The following is a 19969-nucleotide window of genomic DNA, read 5'->3' as shown; positions in this document are numbered from 1 at the left end:
AAAAGATCCAAGTAAAGGCTAAAATGGTGACATGTTTGTTTGTTGCAAATGATTTCCCAGCCATTCTGTGTAGTCCTTTGAGGAGGGAAAAATAAAATCATCCGTAAACTAATACACGTTGCCCTCTTGTGGATGTATGACAACACGCTAATAAATGGCAGAAATGGAACGGAAAATCAATATAAACTATAAAAAGGCCATGAGAAACCCAAAACAACCCATTACCACTTATGTGACACTCAAAACCTCCCTCAACCTGCTTGTGTAAATGAAATGTTTTCCAAAAAAACCACATTTAATCAAGTATAACCACGACAATGGCAAAAAATAAACTTGTCTCAATGCGTAATGCCGTTTTTCTTTCACATGCCTGAAGATGTTTACAAAAAAGTTGTTTACAAAAAAAACTCTTCCATCCTGTCTCTGACCTCAGCAAAGCAAAGTTTCCCAGTATTCACAGCATGGTATACTCTTTAATGGATTTTTCATTAAGGCCTCCATGTGAAGCTGGCCTGAATTTTCTAAGCCTAATGGGCACCTGATGTTCTGGTGAGCCGGAAAAGCCTCACAATATTATAGTTGGAGTTTTTTTGAATAAGGACAAAGTGCTCTGGGTTACTCTGGTGAGACACGGCACTGGTCGCTATTATTAGCTATTATCAGGACGGCAAATGTTAGTAATGAATTGAGAAGGGGGAAAACACTTCACTAATGAAAGCCATAAAGTGAAGTTACAGGGCTCATCAGAGGTGAATATTAAATAAGAATATCTGACGTTATGCTTTTTCCTTTTTCCTTCCTTGCACTGGAGTAAAACTAAATTTCCTAAGACCTGTAAAAGTTTGAAGGTTTTGCTTGCTTGACCTTTAAACTTTATGCTTTTTCTTAATTTTTTTATTTTTACTGGGTCTAGAAAATCCACAATACATGTAAAATCTATTAGAATTTACTTATTCATTTTTTCATCTATCTATCTATCTATCTATCTATCTATCTATCTATCTATCTATCTATCTATCTATCTATCGCATGTAACAGCTTAGCATTATTATCATTGTTACTATTAGTATTAGTATTAGTAGTAGTAGTAGTAGTAGTAGTAGTAGTAGAAGTAGTAGTAGAAGTAGCAGTAGCATGTAAATGCATTTATTGCTAACACGAGTAAGAGTCATTTTTTTAATTTAACTACTAATTAGCTTGAAATGAACTCCAGCCTCAGGCACGCCCTTACCAAGGTCAGCGATGCAACACTGGCCGTTCTTATTCACTAAGATATTCTTGCTCTTCAGGTCTCTGTGAGCTATGGCCGGCTTGCCCTGTGTGCCGAAGATCTCCACGTGCAAGTGTGCCAGGCCACTGGCGATGGACAGAGCCATCCTCAGGCAGGCCGGGGCGTCCAGCGTGCTCAGCTGCAGATAGTCATACAGAGAGCCCATCTCGTGGTAATGTGTGATCAGCCACAGCTGAGTGCTAGAGTTACGAGACGTCATGTCGGATGCGATAAAGCCTGCAAGAAGGAAAGAAATAAGAACTTGTATTAATCTCACATTACGAACACGCTGTAGTTAATCCCAATACAAACACCATGGACATACCCAGAATGTTCTCATGCCTCAGCAGCACCGTGTTGTAGATCTCAGTCTCACGGAACCAGGACTTCTCGTCTCGGGAGGAGAAGATTTTCACAGCTACGTTCTCACCCTGCCACTGACCTCTCCACACCTCTCCATAACGCCCTTTCCCTGAGAGACCACACACACAAAACACACATTTTAAGCTCATAGCTGGAAGCACCGCAGCCAGAAGGGATGTGTTCCAATATGCGCACTTCCTTCACAGGAAACTTTTTATAGGAACTCGGGAACTTTAGCCGCAATCCCGGCTGGACAAACCACCGGGGGTCTGACTTTTGTTCATGAACTACAGTTTAAAATGTTAAGCTCCTGAGAGCAGGTATTTTAAAATCCTGCTTCATACCAACAATCTATTACTGGAATGTGTATTATAGAAAGCTAAACAAAATTCTGCTTTGCCTTTTACAAAGTTAAATTCAATTCGATTTATTTGTATAGCGCTTTTAACAATGGACATTGTCTCAAAGCAGCTTTACAGAAGTATAGAAACATATAATGAAAGTTGAAAGTCACTGTTTATTGAGCTTATTGGCTTGCTCAAGAAAATGAAGACAATAAAACACACAGCAACGTCAGTGTCCTCCATTTTGTTAAGCTGCTGAAAGACCATGGCTTTCTGCCTCTTTTCTTTAGTTGGATTATTATTATTTTTATATAATGGTGCTATTGTGGAGTCTTGTCCACATGTCTTTAAGTGGTTCAGAAACACTACAGGAAACTCGTACTCATACACCAACGCCAAGACTTCTGACAATACAGCCACGTTTCATTTTAACCTGATATAACTCAAAAAAAAAAATTCCACCAAAATCCTGTTGTGTATAAAACACCTAAATACTAAAACAGTAGATTTTTTTTTTCCTGAAACAATTTGTTAAATCTTCAGATCAGTTCCTCGCGCATTTAACAGTAGAAGCTGTAAACTGCTGGAGCCTCCTTTTCTTAATCCGACCACGTTAAAGGACTTAAAAGGCATGTAGCCTCAAAGCCGTCTGGAGGAAGACTGAGGAGAAACACTGTCTCTTACAGATTAACAACAGGACTTTGATATTTTCTGCCTCTGGGGATCGAACTGACACGCCGGATTAAACACATTCATCTAATCAGTACCCACACATCCCACATCTGTCTTCGGTGAAAAAAAAAATGAATTGGTTCAGTCTTCTCTAAATTTTAAGAGGGGGGGGGGACAGCAGTGACAGAATCTCTAAAGAGCCCAAACAACAGATGTGTATGTCATTGGTAAACACACAGATGCACAAAATGAGACGGATTAGATACACACCCACACACTCGTTCAGTGTAATCTGTCTGGCGACTGTTCTCTGTACCAGGAAAGGCAGTCCTGAACCGCTGCCTGATGTGCATGAGTGGTCCAACAGATCCTGCAGAGACACACAGAGAGAGAGAGAGAGAGAGAGAGAGAAAGATCTATAAATAATGTTCAGGTAAACGGCTAGACAGTCCTTAATACATAAGAATAGGGCAGCCCTCTGGTGGACAATCTGAAAAAGGCTCCAGAAAGGAGGGGGGGGGGCCTTGCACAAGAAAGACTTTCAGTCTTTGGTACATTCGTCATTAACCACTGACAGGAAGAGGTGCTTGTCTGATACCGCAAATGGCCAAGCATACAATGAACTCTCTTTAATCCATGTTTCTCCTTCCTCCAAAATGTTCAGGCACAACATCCGTATATTGTGTACAAATCCGTATATTGTGTATCGAATGTGTCCGAATATTTTTGGTCCAATTTGCTATTATTTACAGACTGACTTGTGTTGGAGTGGTTTAATAGGTTTATATAGTAATCAAATTGAAATTTTATTTGGCACTATGCACAGCAAGACACGACATAAAAAAGAGAATGGATATAAAATTAAAATTTACTAGCATGAAATAGAAATAGAAAAATAGAATGTAAAGGATAATCATCATCATCCTCATGATCGTAGTTTAATAACTACCAGGAGCTCAACTATAGGCTAAATCAACCAATATGATTTCCACCAATATTACAAAATAATAATAATAATTAAAAATATTTCTTTTTCTTTTCTTTTTTGAATAGCGGAGTCAGTGGTTTCCTTGAACTTGTAAACAAACGGTCTGAACATCAGGATATCAGAAGAAAAGACGGAGCTTGATGGATAATGATGGATAAAGCTTTTTGGATCACGGAGAGCCTGTAAATACTTGCGAATATTACAAATTCCTAATCTCATCAATTTTTTTATTTACCGATCTTAAGCTAACTAATATTCATTCTTCAGTAATGCGAGTGAAACGTAGAACCCTGGATGCTTTCATTGCAAATGTGCTGAAGTGCCAGAAATCACACAACAACCGTTTCTCTATTAGATGATTCTGAATTTTGTCAGAATTCATTATGAAGCCATTTTTACTCCAATGCAAATACAGCCACTAAAGCCTCGATCGTTTAGGCCAGAACACATCCAATCTGTTTTGCTGTTGGAAATAAATCTCACCGAGTCAGAACCAGTTTGACCTTCCACAATTAGAAGCTTCACTAGTGCCAGCACTTATCCCGTTCCTAATCCTCCTCCAGACTCGGAGTGTCTGTTTCCCTGGCCTGGTTTGTGATGTAATGAGTAATACCACCAGCAGATGGAGACATTGAGCAACTAAGCAGACTTGGACTTCTATCAGCACTGCATGCTATTTCGGAAAAAAAAAAAACGAGAGAGAGAGAGAAAGAGAGAGAGAGGGGGGAAAAAGGATGCAGCCAGAGATAAACACATCTGGCTGATGAAGACAATTTGGAGAGGAGGGGAACGCAAGCATGAAAGCACTAAAGTAAACCCCTGCAGCCTTAAATAGCAATCTGGGCTGGGTACTCGAGAGAGAGATGTCAGCTTTGGAAACTGTGTAACTCTATGGCGTGTTTAATTTCCTAAAAAAAAAAAAGATCCCAGTTTAAACCCAAGACAACCAGAAGATGCTGGCCATGTGTTCCTCCAAGAGCCTCTTCAACTGTTTCTAATACCATCTCTGGCCCTCTCTTCCAGCACTGGAAAGTACTTTTTAATTATGCTCAGGCAAACATTCAGCCGCCGCATAGTTCAGCCCCGGTTGCCAAGCACTCCATGAGGCTCTGTGAATATGGCTTGAAAGACATCCAACACCAGCAACTCAGCAAACACACCAGTAGGCTGTAGGAGACTGTGCGCTAACAGCGAGGGCTAAATGCCCCGGCTCACTCGCCTGAGGGGGGATTAATGAACGAGAGCACAGATTTGTGGGAGGTTTTCGGAAAGGACAACTGCATTAACTTGAGCAAATATACACCGAGAGCCAGTAGAGGAGCATTCGGCGAGGGATGCGGCTCGCAGCAGGGCGAAATTATTACAGAAATGACTGAAGCCAAACACTCGTTGTTTAAAAAAAATCATTTAAAGTTTCAGAGATGAAAAATTCTTTTTTCTAAGTAAGCTAAAAATGTCACAGCAAATTACCAGAAAATGTACGGCTTTGCTGTGAAATACATCACATGCATAAAAGGTTTCCCAAAAAAATCTATTAATCAAACACAAAAATTACCCTCATAATAATGCAAGGCTAATAAAGATGCGCAGAAATTCAATTTGAAAACGCTATATATATTTTTCCCCCTCTATTTTTTATTTTCCAGCTAGCCAGTTCATAAATTAGCTTGTAAACTAGCTAGACTCAACATCAGAGTTTGTATGGTTAAACAGCACTATAACAATTCCAAACATTAGCTGGTGAAGCTAACTAGCTTAGTATAGCTAAATGTTTCCATCCTCATGTAATTTTCCTCTACAGATCTGATGAACACTCCTTGAATAAGAGGGAATTTGACTTCAACACTAATCTTTATCATTATAATCCTCTTACAAGTGAAAGGGCAAATGAACTACAATATCAAGCAGCAATTAGGGGACCAAGCACTCCTGTGTAGGTACATATAAAGCATGCAATATCTCACCGCCAGTGTGCTTTCGCCAACGTTGGATGCAATGAGTCCGTCGATGGTGCCGTACTCGGCGTCGCGGGCCGTCAGCCGCTCCATCTGGTTGCGGTGGATTCTCCGGAAGATCAAGATGGCCACCGTAGAAAGGATAATGAGGACAATCACCGGAGCCACGATTACGATGGCCAGCATCATTACGCTATAGTTAGGACCCTCGACCACTGTGAGAGAGAGAGAAAGAGCAATTGTATTTCGATTCACAGATCTTTTGCGTAATAAATGCTGGGAGATTTGTCGCAATTGTGCTATTGTATAAGGCAGAAAGGGTGCAGAGATGGAATTATTAACTCGGTTCAACTCGGTTCAACTGTTCATGAATTCTTTCTATTCATTTTCGACACAAAAGGGACTTTTTTAACTCCATTTACCCAGGTGTGCCCTATTGCCTGAGGGTACACACACACACACACACACACACACACATACACACAAAAGAGCTGCAGTGAAGACTGGGCTTTTGCTGGGAGAGGCTATAATAATTAGGTATGCTGAAGCCCACACTCAGTCTCCCTGCACCCAAACTGCCTGGACCACACAGACAGTGTCTAACAGTGTAGCACACACACATACAAATGCATCTCTATCTTGCACCGCGGCGCCTACACAGTGGGAGAGCACACAGCACACAGCGCTGGTTTGACGAGGTCCACAAATGGACAGTAGGATGATGGAGCTAACGGTGGACAGATTTGGGTTTGAGGTGTGAGGAAAGGTGGCAGAAAAAAACCCTGTGACGCTTTAAAGAGAGTCAAACCCAGGCTAAAAGCAGGCTGAAGAAGGGCTCGGAGTGGGCTCTAAACTTAGGCTCAGAGTGGGCTGAGTGAAGTCAGAAATGAGGTTTGGAAAGAGAAGCAGTTCGGAATTCCTTCTCAGGAACAAAAATGTCTGAACGAGCTTCCCCATCTCTGCAGCGAATAGCCGGCAGTGGCGTATATAAAGGATGCGAAATCTACAGGAATTTTCGAGTGCAAGAAATGGGGGAGAGGATGCTCGAGATGCCTTGTGATGTAGCACCAGCAAATGAGAAGCTATGAATTTAACTACATTTAAATTCCCCATAAATTTGTCACATAATTCCGGTTTATAAGCTATTTAGAACAAACTTTTTAAATAAATAAATAAATAAATAAATGTATTTAAAACAAACTTTTTTTAAAAAATAATAAATGAATCAGGTATTTAAAACAAACTTTAAAAAAAAAATTATCAGGTATTTAAAACAAACTTTAAATAAATAAATAAATAAATAAATAAATAAATAAATGAAACAGGTATTTAAAACAAACTTTTTAAATAATAATAAATAAATAAATAAATTTTCTTTGATCAAAAAGATGTTTGTTTGTTGGAGCAGATCTTCTCTTTCATGTCACCTTCATATCATATTTCTTATGAGGTCAGCATGCGGTTTTGGAATGTAAATTATAGCTTACTGACAACATTCTTAATAAGTATCTTTTCCAGCATGACCTGATTCCGTAGCTGACAAAAAAAAAACAATAAACCCCTATCTCTGGTCTCGATCCTACCAGCATTTTGTTTTAGAACAGACAACAAACGAGATGGAATTTGTGATACAAGTTGAACATAGCAACACTAAACACTCGCTGCATAAATACGAATGAGAAGTGTAGCGTCTTTTGTGCCTTTTAATCAGTTTTGAGTTTCTATCGATGCGCGTTTTCAAATCACGACAGATACTTGCTTTCTATAAGCATTAGTATAGAAATAACTCTCTCTTTCTTGGGCATATATTGTACATGATTTACAGCTAATTCAGACAAAGCAGAAATAATAGAAATGGTACTTTCTGACTTCCACCTTCTTCAGTTGTCAAACAGGTTCAAAATAAAACAGGTTAAGTAAGCACTTGTTTCAAATAAAACATCCAAGAATAGTATTACGGGTAGTTTGTTATTTTGAAAGTAATCCAATGCTGCAAATTGAGTGTCCTTAATGATTTAAGGTCAGTCTTCTCAGCTCCGTCGCGCGAAACAGAACCGCGAACCTGGTTGAATGTATAAAACCCTCCACGGTTCTAGCTTTAACTTAGCATGTGTAAAGTGTGTCACCGTGTTAACATGAAGTTATGGAATTCCAACTCGGAGAGTTCCTGAGATAGTGAAGGAGTATTACAGGTTGCTCTTTATAACCTAACTCAGAGATCGTCAACTTCTGGGGGGGGTTTTGTTTGGTCTTGAACACAGCATGACTCCAGCCTTGTCTGTACAGAGTGGGTTGAATTTGAACAAAAGGTAGGCTGGGATGTTAAAATGGGTTAAAGACAGGTTAAAGGTGGGCCAAACGAAGGCTTATGGTGGTCCTGAACTACAGCACACAGCCAGCAGCTCCACACAGCAGAACCACCCACACGCTCCCGTGCGAGACTGCAGGAGAGAGGGCTGCACTCCAGACAAAGACGCCATTTTCTGCTCACTTGCACTCAAGACTTCTTTTTTAATACAGAATACAAGAAGGGATCCAGAGGTCTGGTTAAAATTGTGCTACATCTCATACACACACACACACACACACCAGTACATGTATGCAGAATAAGACTTGCAGAGACAGGCACACACACACACACACATACACACACACACAAGCCTACAATTTAAAAAGACATGATAATTCCTCTCACATAATTCCCCTTTTCTTTTCTCCAAGGGAAGAATGCAGAGTTAAGACAAGAAAGCATTTTCTTCTATCCCAACAGATCTGATAAATCCTCGTCTCCCGTGCTTTCTGATGTGTGACAGACGTAAGCTCTATCACAAAGGTCAAGGAGAAAAAAAATAAATAAATAACTACTGCAAAACCTGCTTTTCCCGAAGAGATCACAGTACCAAAGACGCCCGCTCGTTAGGACCTCACATCCTCCATCGTCTTCTGGTTCTTGTATAAAAGATCAGAAATGATCGTATATAAACGTATATAAAGTACTGAGCGAGGGGGAATTTCATTCACAGGATTATGAACGGAAGTATGGAATGATTACGAAACGTCTACTGATATACTACATGAACTGAGTTATAAGGGCATGAGGGAGGGTCATATCATGGATGGAGGAATTTTATGAAAGATTGGATCATGAGCTTACAATTTTAGTCACTTTTGTGTATAAACATCAGCTGATGCTCTAGTGGTCACATAAAATGCACTAGGTCTATTACACCCTATGCAGTGAACATATATAGTGAACAGGTATTTATTTGGGATTCATCCTAACTGTGCATTCAAGAAGCAAAAATATCATTAACGAACAAATCCAAGACTATCTACAATCAGGACAAATTCATCCTATCCACAACTACCAGAATCAAAACCCAAACATCAGTCTCCTGGAAGTCAGGTGGACCTGGGGCTTCTCCTGCTTCCTGTTTCCACGAAAACAGGAGAGGAAGAAACCATTCACTGAAGCAAAAACCTTCTGTCCAGGAGCTTCCCTTTCACAGCAGGACCGTTACCCCATCTTTATTGTGCAGGATGTAAAGCTGAAACGCACGTGAGTCTGAAAAGACGGAATTCAGACAAGCGGTGGGCGATAATGGCAGATAATTTCATGCCCTGCTGTGCTGAGCAGAAACGTGACAGCCTGAGCCTCGGATTTTGAGGACTGTTGCTGGAATCTCAGTCCACAATGGAGTTAATGTGAGAGTGTCTCTGAGAGGAGAAAGGAGAGGTGAAGGGCATTCAGGGGCCTGTAATCCAGGATTCACACAGAAACACGCCCCAGCACCTGCTGCACTGTTCCTGCTCCTGGGCGAGGAGGCCAAGCTTTAATACAACAACAAAAGCGTTTCACTGACCGTGCCTGTGGTCAGAGTGGGGCTAATAAAAAGAGCAGCGTGTGTGTGTGAAGGTGTGAGGAGACACACAGTGCAGGCTTACAGGCATGAAAATGGGGTCACTAGTGTTTGAAAGTGTAGAGAGTCAGAGATTTTAGGGACTGAAACTATAAAGCTTTCTCTTATTTAAACTTTTAAACTATTTAAAAATCCTTTACAAACTATTTTTCACGAATTTATACAATCACATTGCATAAAGCCAAATGAATACATATAAATGTACATGCATTTCTACTCGCGTATCTATAATGAGGTGCCAATAATTATTAATAATAACTTAATAATTAATTAAGTGGTCATGTATAATACATACGAATTGGTATGTGGGAATTTATTTGTGTGTGTGTGTTACCTCGGACGGGCAGAGCCACGCTGAGGTTCATATTACACAGGTGCGACTGGCAGCACTCGACGATCTGGTCAGGTGAGGGCGGGGTTTTGCAGGTCATGCGACCCTGCTCGTACACGGTGAAGCAGCCCTTCTGATGGACCAGCACCCCGTCACTCACGGTCAGAGACGAGAAACACTGCTGTCCCATACACCGCTCACCCGTCACGCAAGAACGGCCCTCGCACACACACTCGTGCTCTTTCGGAGGCAGTTTCGGGTCTGCGTCTATATAGAGGGAGGATGAGAGAAAGATGAATGAGAGGACAAGAATGAGAGGACAGCAGAATTTCAATACAAATACACAGCACTGATATATGCTCGAATCTGATTGGTCGCAAGCCGCTGATTCATTTTCTATAACATACTGATATGTTAAAGTGAAGTGGACAGTATAAGCTCTCCAGTGTAAGATCTTTGTAAAGCTTTGGTTAAGCCATTATTTATTTTGCAGATGTCCATGATATTAAATGCAACTATAATTGCTATGGTATATGATATGGTACAAAAAGGCAACTTGGCTGACTATTGTTGATTATTTTTCTGCCTGCAAGTGATATCCAACTAGAAGTGGATGAGTAAAGCTAGCCTTTCTTACCTCTAGTTGGGGGATCTACTGTAAGGTTGCCGTTACACAGGTGACCTGTGCAACACTTAATGACACTATCAGGTGAGTTGGGTGTGTCACAGGTAGCCCCGCCCCTCTGAGATGCAGAGAAACAGCCTTTACGGTGCTGCAGGTTTCCGTTGGTGACCGTGACAGAGGAGAAACATTGCTCTCCTACACACCGGCCTCCGCTGACACACTCCGCTCCCTCACACACACACTCATGCTGCCTGGAGTCTGAAAAGGAAGAAATGGATGAGAAACATAATAATAAGCATGCTAGGCTTGATATCCTGCATACCCTGTGCATGCTGGTCTGATGCAAGGATAGTCTAGATTAATTTAGAGTAGTCTCAGTAACCTGATCTGGATTAGAATATCCAGGTGTATATATGCTGGCCTAGATCAGTTTATCCTGGTGTAAACATACATGCACACACACACACACACAGCTATATATATATCTGTCTATAGATAGATAGATAGATAGACACTGGTCTAGACTAGTTCATCCTGGTGTATATATGCTGGTCTAGATCAGTTTATCCTGGTGTAAACATACATGCACACACACACACACACAGCTATATATATATCTGTCTATAGATAGATAGATAGATAGACACTGGTCTAGACTAGTTCATCCTGGTGTATATATGCTGGTCTAGATTAGTTTATCCTGGTGTATAGATAATCCTGGTGTATATATGCTGGTCTAGATTAGTTTATCCTGGTGTATAGATAATCCTGGTGTATATATGCTGATCTAGATTAGTTTATCCTGGTGTATAGATAATCCTGGAATATATATGCTGGTCTACATTGGTTTATCCTGGTGTATAGATAATCCTGGTGTATATATGCTGGTCTAGATTAGATAATCGTAGTTTGTATATACTGGTGTAGATTAGATAATTCTGGTGTATATACTGGTCTAGATTAGATTATCCTGGTCTGCATATGCCAATCTGGATTAGATTATCCTGTGTGTATATAAATTCTAGATATACTGATAAATATACTTCAATAATAATGTTAATGGGAATGCTAGCCAGGAATTTGTCCTGGAACTGTGTAATTCTTGTTCAGGGGTGTTACTGCAATGCTTGTCTTCATGAAAATCAGGAGACTCACCTGAGCTTGGCATCTCCACAGTAAGGTTGCTGTTGCACAGTGTTCCCTGGCAGCACTGCACCATGACGCCAGACTCCAGCGGGGAGCTTCCGCACTGTACCGCCTCTTCCTCCATACCCACAACGCACCCCTTCTGTCGCAGGGCCGTCCCGTTCCGGATGGAGACCGACGAGAAGCACTGCGGGCCAAAGCAGCGGCCGTCGCTGCCGCATGACTGCCCCTCGCACACACACTCAAAGTCATTCACCGTTGCTTTATCTACGCGGGACACACACGTATGCACACAGAGGTGAGTGAATCATACTTCCTCCCTCTTTTATCTGCAGTACTGCGATGCAGAGAGCCGGCAATGTCAAATACTACTTCAGAGGTTACTAAAGTGTGCTACGCCAAGCAGCAGTGAAATACAAGACGGAAAGTCGAAAGAAGGACACGGAGTTTGAGATTCATTACACAAAGCTTTGCACATCATTTCCATTGTGAATTGGTTAATACATTATAAGTAGAGAGAGAGAGAGAGAGAGAGAGAAAGAAAGAAAGACAGAAAGTCTCAAATGCTCAGTCATCATTCTAGCTCTAAAAGGCAATCAGTGAAGCCCTCACAAATAAGTTGACACACACACAGAGAGAGAGAGGGAGAGAGAGAGCACATGTGTCCTTGAACAAGAAGGATGCTAACTAACTCTCACAAACACACAAGTCAGAGATTCGCTGTGTAAGGTTATGACTAGACAGAATCTGTGCAACTTTTACCTTCCACGCTGGCAGCTGGTAAAACTATCAAGGCCACAAGCAGTAGGATCATGATGCCATCGACCATCGCAGACCTGGCAACAAAGAAAAACATCAGACATTTAAACCAAATATGCTTCACACAAGCAGATTTCACCTTCGGTTTCTTTAAAACTGCTAACTCATATTCATCTGAGTTGGAGTAACGAAACTGCGTAGTTGCAAAAGAAAAGGGAAAAAATAAAAAAAAATAAAAAAAACCACCCCCCACACAGGCAGACAGACGAAGACACCCTCCTACTGCTTGCCAGAAAAAAAAAAAAAAGGAGATGCAATTCAAGCACCAGAGAGCCGAGCGTGGAAGAGGAGGAGGAGGAGGAGGAGGAGAGATAGCGATAAAGAGAGTGTCAAAAAAGGGAAGTAGGCAGGCAAAGAGAGAGAGAGAGGGGGAACACGAGATTAGTGGAGCAAAAGGTCAGGATTCCTCCAGAACCACACACTAGCGCAAAGACACTGCTGTTCAAAAATAAATACACTTATAATTCAATTCAATTCTATGTGTGTAGCGCTTTTAAGAATGTCACAAAGCAGCTTTATAGAGTGCGTGTGAATGTAGAAAAATGTATCCCTAATGAGAAAGCCAGAGGTGACGGTGGTGAGGAAAAACTCCCTAGATCGACGTGAGGAGGAACCAGACTCAAAAGGGAACCTCATCCTCATCTGGGAGACGCCGGAGAGTGTGATTATAAATCATTTCCTTCTATAACTGTGTACTATATGATCAGAAAAGTGCAATTATGTAACAAGGAAATTTATTGCTGATGGAGACTTGAGTAGAAAACTGTTCATGGAAATTGAGTACTAAACTTCTCAAAGCAATTTGTAGTAGCAATATCGCTCTCTATAAACACTCTAAACCAGCGTAAATCTTTGTTTGCATGAAAGTTACATGTAATCCGGAGCATATTTATGGGCATGTAGCCCAATCATATATTTGCGAGTGGAACAGCTCCGTTTTAGTTCATCACGTTAGCCGAGTTTTCGATGGTCTCGCTTGTGTTTTCAATCTGTTGTGAGTAAAATGTGCTCTACTCCAAATTCCTTCACCCGAAAGCAAAACCTTGCCTCATGCTTATTTTGAAATGCTAGCTGGATGGAACCGTTTGTGCTGCCACCATGCAGGTTAATGATGACAGAGTATGTATGCCAAGATATCAATAAAAAAAAAATCAAGATGTACATAAGTAAGTAAGTAACCAGATTACTGAGTAAGTAAAGTAAAAGATTAGGATCATTTTCATCTGAGTCAAAATTAAATTCAATCTGGAGGTGTCTACATTAACATGATTGGTCAGAATGTCGGCTTACGAATTAAATTCGTTCTGGAGGCGAGTTCGGAAATTTGTATTGCTTAAATGCTGATAATCCGTTCCAGCCGCCCAAAAAAACGACCAATATTAACAATACGAAGTGTATGTAAACTGTATGGCTGCTTACAAAGAACTGACCCAAGCCAAGCATTCCATGTCAAGGGTCCTCACAGGAAGTCGTGCCACAAAGCTTGGGCTAAAAATAGAACGGACCACCCACGCCACCGAGCGGTCAACAAATAACGCCCGAAAAAAAATCACTGCAGCTTTTGAACCCATGCCGAAGGTCAAGTTGGTATTCGTAAAAATTCGTAAACTCACTTCGGTTGGCTTTCCACTGACGCAAACCAGTAGTTCGTTCGTATGCCGAAAATGCTTCGTATGCCAATGCAAAATTTCAATTCTAAAGGTGAAAAAATTCGTAAGGGAGCACATTCGTATGCCGGGGTTCCACTGTCAGTGGAGGTTTTGTTTAATTAGTAAATAAGAAAAGTTGCATTTCTGCTCTTCTAAACAAAGTTACTATCATTTCAGTATCATTTAAGTGCCTTAGTTTAAATAAAATTTTAGTCGATCTGCAACTTTAATAACCACGCTGTAATGATTATCGAGTTGAAGTTGGTTCAGTATTGTGACTAACAAGAGAACGGCTACAGCAGCTCGTCATCACAAACTGGAAAATTGAGTTGTCTGACTTTAATTCCCTTTATCTGATGTGCAAAAAAAACGCCAACAGGAAGTGAGACGAATCTCCTGACCATTGCGAGTAGTCCAGATTTCAAGCACTTTGATGCTATGTATAATATTGTCATATTGCAATTGATACGCAAACACTAACGAGCTTCATTTTCCCTCGCTGACCACACAGACTGCAGCAAAACACACTGTAGAAAAGGGGTGAAGCTCATGTCTGGACCTGAAAAAATGTCAACAAAAGCCTTAGACGAAACTGAAGCAGGCCACAACATGGCAATACTGAGAATACCGTATGAGGGATGATTGAACTGGGATGATTATTACGGTATTAGAGAGCGTTTAAAACATTATAAACCACACCCTTAATACGAGGGAGAAATCGGATGCGAGTATGGGGTTTCGGGCTCTGCGGGACACGAGCTCTTTTCCGGCTGGGCACAGAATCAACGGCAAGTTTAAAATCCTGAACTAAAGTGGGTCTCATGCCTTTCTGTCGTCCTGGCAACAAGGCGCTGAGTGGCAAGCAGTGGGAAGACTGGAGCACTCCTATTGGCTAGCAGAGAGAGAGAGAGAGAGAGAGAGAGAGAGAGAGAGAGAGAGAGAGAGAGAGAGATAGACAGAGGAGGGGAGGCTGCCTGGCAGATAGAGTGGAGAAGCCAGACGTGAGAGGAGGAGGAGGAGGTGGAGGAGGAGAGAGGGATAGACGCACAGCAGGACGGATGAGTGCAGAATTCGAGAGTGTTTCAGAGCCAGGATCCCTAAATTCAGCCCACTCACACACATGCCTTCCGAATTCATTTCAGTCATTTAGCCCATACACACACACACACACACACACACACACACAACACACACACACACAACTGAGTTTATAAAAGCCCACTCAAATCTACTATCATCATCGTTGTTCTTGCAACGTGATAAAACGCTAGCAGCTAAGAGCTCCCTTGTGACCTGTTTATTCCACACAAATCACTTATCTAGCTTATGTGTGTGTGCGCGTGTGTTTGTGTGAGAGACTGAAAGAGACAGACAGAGAGACTGAGAGAGACAGACAGAAAGAGAGAGCTTTTGTGACTGCCTGGATGCTCCCAGACATAAAAAATTAAGTGTGTCCTGTTAGTGTTAGCCTGGCGGCGTGGTGGATGCCCAGAGACCACATGCTGCTCATTTAATCAGGCCACAAATACACACAGACTGAGGCAGACACACACACACACAATCAGTGGCCGTTAGCAGCAGGGGCAGGGGCAAACTGAGGGGGTAAACGAGGTGAATGAAGGGGCAGTGGGGCAGACCGAGAGCAAAGCGGGAATTTACGGAAATAGAACTATGTAAGGAAAGGGGGGCATTTTCTGCTTTCAATTAGGAGAATGAATACAGCTGGGGATTTCACTCAATTATCCCAAGAACTGTTAGAGGAAAACGGCAGGCAGGATATTGAGTGACCTGAATTTCCCTGAACACACTGACCCACGATGGTACATTACGTCACCCTTCCATTCTTACCTCAAAATCTGCACACTTTGTCATTCCATGATTCCTTTACACTCTGAACCTGCTCTTAAAATCTCTCAACTGCTTCAAGCTTCTAGCTTGATGTTTAACAGCAACCTTTTTTCCTGAAGCTTGCTAGCTATTTAGCCACAGTAAGGAGCTAGACATGTTTAGCTAAACACACACTCCGCTTGTAGCCCCATGTTGCAGCACTAGCTAGCAAGAACTAGAATATTTGCTTTTAATAATGCAAGCTTTATTAAAAAGTATTAAACTGACATTTCTTTTTATCTCTCATAATCCTCTAAACCCTCATCTAAACAATGATGATGATATCAGCAAATATTACAAGCATCTTTAATGTCAATATCTAGCCAGCTAGTGTACATTAGGGTGTGACTAGCTAGCGTGTGAATCCTGTTTAGCTCACATGCTCCAATGACCGCTTAATACTACAATGCTGGATAGCTCACTATCTAAAAACAACTCACTATCTACATTTCCTAAACAACTTTTTTGATTATTTTACAATTCATTTCATCTCCTCACATACATGAGACATGAGTGTGATCTGACACGGCAATCATGACAGATAATCATGTAGCCAGTGAAACTATACATACAGGACCAGGGTGAGCTGCTACCATCGAGTGCTTCAGGTAACCTTCAATGACAGTAATTTAAGGCACAACAGCAAGGAGGTAAGTTTAAGGGCTTTTTCACATCTTTGCCGAGTCAAAATCAAACCAAAATGGGTACTTTTGGCTTGTTTGCTATTTGGATATTTGGGTGTCAGCCTGGACAGAATTCACACCAAAAAGCAAAAAAATAAAATAAAATCTCCCCGGGGCAAAAAAATGATGAAAAATACAGGGCTAAAAAATCATTACAGAAAAGGCAAAAGGTAAACAAAAAATTATGTGTATAATGAAATATATATTTAGTGCTCAATCATCCATAACATTAAAACCACCTGCCTATTGTCGTAGGTCCTTCTTGTGCCGCAAAACACCTCTAGCTCGCCGAGGCACGGACTCCACAATACCTCGTGTGAACGTGTGCTGTGGTATCTGGCACCAAGACGTTAGCAGCAGATCATTAAAGTCCTGTAAGTTATGAGGTGGAGCCTCCATGGATTGGACAAGTTACTGGACAGCTAGACATACTAGCCTAGGCATTAATGAGACTTGGGTGCTCATGACCCTGTCATGTAACTGGTTGCCCTTCCCTGGACCACTTTTGGTAGGTAGTAACCACTGAATACTGGGAACACCTCACAAGGTGATGCTCTGACCCAGTTGTCTATCCATAACAATATGACCCTTGTCGAAGTCACTCAGATCCTTACAGTTGCCCATTTTTCCTGCATCCAACACATCAACTCTGAGAACTGACTGTTCACTTACAAATTCCTGTTCGCATAACAAATTCCACCCATTGAGATAATCGATGTTATGTCACATCACATTATTTTATGTTATGGATGAAATTTATATGAATAACTAGCATTAATAAATCCAGCATTTTTTGCTGACACAAATATCCAGCCCAGTTAAAACATTGAGTTTCTGTAGTGCTACAGCTCTGTCCCTTAGCTCAGGTTACTACTCGTAGATCAATTTAGCAGCTTGCATCAAGAAAAAAAGCTTCCTGCCGCTCATAATACGTTATGTCTGGTTCACTTCCTGGAGCTGGGTCAATTGAGTCGAACTGCTTTCTTACTGCAACGAAACCACAGAAGAATTGGAAATCAGGCCGAGACCACCTCTGCCGCTCGTTCTCGTCTGCACCTGAGTGAGACTGCCGCGTTCTCACCTGCGTAAAGCAAGCGTGCTGAGAAGGTAAACGCACCAGGGTTCGAGTAAACCAGGCTAAACTCTTCGCTAATGAAACCGCCCTTATTCTCAAATGCTTCTTTTTTTATCCATTTAAATCCAAGTCTACATAGTAAACGCAGGCCAGAAGTAAACAAGATGAGTTTTTTTTTTTTAAACAAAAATACTGCAGTATCACGTCGAGCATTGAATAAATCAATTTTTTTTAACACCAAATACCCAGACACATTTGCAGCAAGCATCCCTGGAGGTTCGGCGGATATTTTCAGCTAAAAGAAATATAGCCCGCTAAGTGGAGGTGAGGCTGAAAGACATAAACAAACCTACACCCATTCAATACCAAACTCTATCAGCTACAACCTTCTCAGTTTATAGCACTGCTTTATTATAAAAAAAAAAGATGCTCATTTTTCCTTTTACTGCCCTCACTAAAGGGTTAGCAATAATCCCATACACAGAAATATTGTTAGTGACTAAGCAAACCTGAACTAACAAGGACCTAAATATATTATAAAAATAAATAAATAATCACGACTGACGTTCTTGCATCAGTTCAAGCGTAGTTTGAATTGGCTCACCTCCCATCCAGCTTTCATGGCTCAGCTGTAATTAAAGCTTTTCTTTCCGTCTCTCTTTATTCGGGCGATAAAATGTGCCATGCCTTTGCAGGTGGCTGCTTATTTGGTCTAATTAAAACCATTACAGGCATTATTTACCCGAAACCTGGCCCAGACAGAACTGACATTACTGACACATGGCACCCTGTGAAATCAGAGTAAAGCCCGAAGCTTAGCTGGACATAGCATTGAATGAATCTAATTTGTGCATTAGATTTGTATTAGAGTCATAAAAGATTTGGGAATCTGTTATTTTATTTTTTTTTTATAACAGCATGTCAAAGTCCTGAAGAAGAAAGAACAGATGTCAAAGACAAGTTCTTCGATTTTACTTCTGTCATCAATCTCTCTAATTCACTTCCTCGTTCTCGGTGTGTTCTTCCCTCCCGTTTCCTTCATCTCGTTCCTCAATTTTATCTCCCTCGCCATTTTTCTAATCTGTATCGTCTCCCTCTCTCCTTTTTCTCTATGCCTACGTTCTATCTTCCTGTCCATTGTCATCTTTCTTTTTTTTCCCCCTTCTCGAGCTCCTTCCTTTTCAAGCCCACCCTCAGTCGGATCAGGTCAGTCAGCTCTGTTCCTCTGCACCTCCTTATCCTGGATCTGATATCAGTGTCTCGCAGTCAGTCAGCCCATTTGGGGGTTGGGTGACTAGATGAGAGGCGAGATCAAACCCAGACAGTTCAGTAAAGAACACACGCTCTGTCGCTCCGGAGAAGGAAAGAGACACTGCACTCGAGTCAAACAGGGCCAAATCTGGCCAGACGCTTAGGGCTCCAGTGAGATCTGAAGAAAGATAGATATATATATATATATATATATATATATATATATATATATATATATATATATATATATATATATATATATATATATATACACACCTGAAAGAATCTGCAGACGTTCATGCACCGCTCATCACTGCCTTGTGCAGACCTGTCTGATCTGTGTTCTTTTTTTTCAGAACATTAGTATTGATGCCACAGGCTAAGAAGCTAACCACTAAAAATCATGCAGTCTGATAACAACTGCAGTCAATTAGCATCAGGAAGTAGAAAGAATAAAGTACATGACTAATTAGCTAGACTAGATCGTGTAAAGAGAATGCTTGCTAGAATATTTTCTTGTTCGGACTTGCAGTACTCACTTGTGCACGTAGGCTCTAAGCCCTAGATAATACTGGTGCTGGGTAGGTACGTTCTCTCGAGAAAAACGCTCTTGGGCATATAGGACACTCGTCAGCAACCTTCTGAACCTCATGAGAAATGAGACACCTTATATTCTCCCCGTATAGGAAACTACAACGGTTTCCGTGTCAGAGATACAGCCATTTTAGAGAATGAGAACCTTTTATTATCCAATGACGGCTTAACTGTAGGATTTTCTAAGAGTGTAGAACCTTCAGCTATATTTAAAATGTCTGGATGGTTATTAACAAAAAAGAAATGATTGATGAGCAGGTTGTATCACACAGTTAATATATTTACTTACCATCAACTACTCAATTAACTCTTAAAGAACCCTTCAAGAACCTTTAGTACCACGTACCAAGACAGTCAGTTAAACTGTGAATACTTTAATACATAGTTCTAGGTATTC

General features: G+C 41.1%; 1 protein-coding gene across 3 annotated transcripts in view; it reads right to left on the bottom strand.

Annotated features, from left to right (window-relative positions):
* Nucleotides 1-19969, bottom strand: part of LOC131354766 (activin receptor type-1-like) — a 48864-nt gene that overhangs the window by 4791 nt on the left and 24104 nt on the right. For all 3 annotated transcript variants that reach the window (XM_058392775.1, XM_058392776.1, XM_058392773.1), the window contains exons 2-9: nucleotides 12377-12450; nucleotides 11624-11881; nucleotides 10481-10726; nucleotides 9847-10110; nucleotides 5602-5807; nucleotides 2920-3019; nucleotides 1596-1742; nucleotides 1232-1507 (exon numbers count right to left, since the gene is read on the bottom strand). In XM_058392775.1, the coding sequence (XP_058248758.1) occupies nucleotides 1232-1507; nucleotides 1596-1742; nucleotides 2920-3019; nucleotides 5602-5807; nucleotides 9847-10110; nucleotides 10481-10726; nucleotides 11624-11881; nucleotides 12377-12443 (1564 nt within the window). In that variant the 5' untranslated portion in view covers nucleotides 12444-12450. The remainder of the gene's footprint in view (nucleotides 1-1231; nucleotides 1508-1595; nucleotides 1743-2919; nucleotides 3020-5601; nucleotides 5808-9846; nucleotides 10111-10480; nucleotides 10727-11623; nucleotides 11882-12376; nucleotides 12451-19969) is intronic.

The sequence above is a fragment of the Hemibagrus wyckioides genome, linkage group LG06, assembly GCF_019097595.1.
Source record: "Hemibagrus wyckioides isolate EC202008001 linkage group LG06, SWU_Hwy_1.0, whole genome shotgun sequence".
Lineage (NCBI taxonomy): Eukaryota > Metazoa > Chordata > Actinopteri > Siluriformes > Bagridae > Hemibagrus > Hemibagrus wyckioides.
The sequence above is the reverse complement of the archived record's forward strand: the minus strand, read 5'-3'. Positions and strand labels throughout refer to the sequence as shown.